The sequence below is a fragment of the Diaphorina citri genome, unplaced genomic scaffold (genome assembly GCF_000475195.1).
Source record: "Diaphorina citri unplaced genomic scaffold, Diaci psyllid genome assembly version 1.1 scaffold148, whole genome shotgun sequence".
Lineage (NCBI taxonomy): Eukaryota > Metazoa > Arthropoda > Insecta > Hemiptera > Psyllidae > Diaphorina > Diaphorina citri.
The window spans coordinates 142401-145266 of record NW_007377585.1 but is presented as its reverse complement, the minus strand read 5'-3'; the positions used below and the strand labels follow the sequence as shown (position 1 = coordinate 145266).

General features: G+C 39.3%; 1 protein-coding gene across 1 annotated transcript; it reads right to left on the bottom strand.

Moving 5' to 3' along the window:
- Positions 1-1366: 1366 nt before the first annotated feature.
- On the bottom strand, positions 1367-2827 carry LOC103505063 (cytochrome P450 4c3-like). The gene is made up of 3 exons (XM_026820449.1): positions 2647-2827; positions 2148-2334; positions 1367-1845 (listed from the first exon to the last, which is right to left on the bottom strand). Exons 1-3 carry the CDS (start codon positions 2797-2799, stop codon positions 1520-1522), a joined length of 666 nt encoding a protein of 221 aa, XP_026676250.1. The 5' UTR covers positions 2800-2827; the 3' UTR covers positions 1367-1519.
- Positions 2828-2866: the final 39 nt, after the last annotated feature.

Below are 2866 nucleotides of genomic sequence, written 5' to 3'. Positions count from 1 at the left end.
GGGATGCCTGAGCCTATAAGAATTTTTAGAAAGTACAGAATTCAACTGTCCACCTGCCATGCAACTAGGTAAATAGGTCAACCCCTTTGCTGCCCTACATAATCTCCTTCTGAAACCTATACAAGCAGAACACACATTTTCCCCATTACTCATCAAGCAAGGAGTGTAGAGAGAGGTATTACCTCTTCCCAGGGCCGTATTTACGGGGAGGGGCTGGGGCGCCCCTACTTGACAGGCAAAGAGGTGCAAAATAGACATGACTGGAGACAACTGACAAGAAACGTCGTCCCCGCTTGAGCGGGATTAAAGACGAAGTGAAAGAAGAAGCCCATAGGCCAGACTCCGAAAATTTGGAGCATCCACCCCCCGGTCTAGAGTTATGACCCTCGACCCTCCCCCTCGACAAAATCCTGGATACGGCCCTGCCTCTTCCCCCCGAATGGCCTGACAATGAGAAATCTGACCCCTGTCCTCCCCTTTTAGTTTCAGTCCCTCGTCACGCGTGCTTCCAGTTCTTCAGGAACATTGCATGTCCAAGGGCTATTGACCAACGCATGCAAATTAAAAAAAAAAAAAAAAAAAAAAATTTCGTACCCCCAAAACCCTAACCCACACATAAAAATTAAAAAAAAAAAAAAAAAAAAAAAAAAAAAACTGAAAATAAATATAAACCCTCTCAGGCTTTTTCCACTCTCTCCCTCCCTCTTTCTCCCCTTCTCTCTTTCTCTCTATCCTACCTCTTTCTCTATCTCCCCTTCTCTCTTTCGCTCTCTTACGACGTCATTATGAATTGACCAACCTGTTATCAAACCTGAAATCTTGCACAGAAAAAAAGGTACATTCGGGAAAACAAAAATCAGTGCAGCTTCTTTCTTTTCTTTTTCCCCTTCGAACAGTGGCGTGAACTGAAATTTTATCGAGGGAAATTTGACCACCGCTGACGGCTACTCTTTTAGGTACAGTCGGAAGGTCTTGTCATTGTCCACAAGTGCACCTCAAATTTCAAGCTCTAAACCGAAAAAATTCTATACCCTGCTGATGGGAATAAAACCCGGAGCCTCCAGAATGTACTTCTAAAGGTGTCGACTATGTGTGGACACACCTTAAGGCTGTTAAAATAGCAGGAAAGAACTTTACTATGTATATTGTATATATGTACAATCGGTACTGACGTATTTATTCTTAGACATACTAATATCTATATCTACCTAATTTCCTGAAGAAAAACAACAGACTATAGACTACCCCTGTTGCAGCACTAAAATCATTAAATAAAATAATGCTAATACTCGTATCTGCAACATTCTGTGATGAATTTTTTTCATTATGCAACTCCATAGGTGGGTGTCCCCTAAAAATATCCGTAATTATTCACCTAAAACTGGAACTTCTTATAATGCCAAACTACCTAATACCTACCCATGACAAAAAAAAAAAAATAATAAAAAAAATAAAAAGAAACATTATTGATTGAAATGGTTGAGATTGTCTTATGTAACCAGACGTAGATGGTAGGAATTTATCTTGGCTCAAGTTTAATGTCATTGCCAGGCAATGTCTTCAGAGTTAATCCAAACTGGAACCTAATGTCCTCCATAGTTTTACACCTATCTCCGACTAATACCTTGTATCGCCTCAATATTGTACTAACTGTGACTTTCATCTGTAACATGGCATATTTGTAACCGAGGCAATTTCGGGCCCCTAAACTGAAGGGCATAAATGCGTTGGGATGTCTTTTGGATGATTCAGACGGCAAAAATCGATCCGGGTTAAACTGCTCAGGGTTTGGCCAATGCTGAGGGTGTCTGTGTAGTCCGTAGATGAAAACTGCAATGGTGACACCTGTCAACAGAAAAGTATAGATATCAACGATAAATATAAATACATATCTCTATTAAGTTGGTAATGTATCTTCTAGTTTCAGATTCCAATAAATAATAGAAAAGGCACTCCTTTCCATGTAGGTATAAAACTTGAATTTGGTTCTATTGGTAGACCTTTGGACAAATATTGATCCGTTCTAGTGATGCCCCCGAGACGAAAAATGACTAGGTATATCTCAATTTTTTCACGAGACGAGACACAATCAAATTCCCGTTGGTAAAATTCGGGAAGCTATGTTTCTCATCTCGCCTATTCCTTACCTGCTGGTATCGTATATCCGCAAAGATGTAACTCCTCTGGGGAACTTCTAGCAACTATTGGAACAGCTGGGTACAATCTCATGGTTTCTTTGATGACTCTGTTTAGCAAGTCGAGCTTTTGGAGTTGTTCATAAGTTGGAACTTTGTCAGGATCGTTTCCGAGGATAGCTTGAATTTCGTTGTAGACCTGTAGGTAGGAAGTGGAAAATGTGTAAACCGATATTTTATAATTGATATTATCCATAGCATTAGGTACATACTAACATACTACAATATACTACATACTAGATACTTGGGTATTTAGCTGTGCCAATCTCACAGATTCACAAAAATTCTCTGCAAAAGTCCAGCTGAAATTTCAATTCTATCAGGTAGGTTCTGTGACATCTAGGTAGGTAGGTAAGTAAACATGTACCTGCTGTTGCTGAGAAAGAAAAATATAATGGTAAGTAGATACTATCTACTAGATAGCTAGGTACCTACTTATTTTACAACTTACATCTTCTTGAATATTTGGATGGACTGCCAAAAGATTCAAAATAATGGAAATGGTTGTTTTGACTGTTCCAAAGCCGGCGTTAAGAATTCCACCCATTTCTTGTATGAGATCTCTGTCAGACATGAAGTTACCATGAGGTGTGTGTGGGTCCATTTTATCTCTTAGAACAAGTTCTACAAATGGCACAAAGAGTTTTTCACTTTCATCTTCTTTCGATTTT

Bases quoted from the DNA above. Each gene is read 5' to 3' on its own strand.
- LOC103505063 (XM_026820449.1), bottom strand. From the start codon at position 2,799: ATGGACCCACACACACCTCATGGTAACTTCATGTCTGACAGAGATCTC. The intron at 2,335-2,646 runs GTAAGTTGTAAA...TCCTACCTACAG, and splicing joins ATCCAAATATTCAAGAAGAT to GTCTACAACGAAATTCAAGC. The intron at 1,846-2,147 runs GTAAGGAATAGG...TTCTGTTGACAG, and splicing joins CGGATATACGATACCAGCAG to GTGTCACCATTGCAGTTTTC.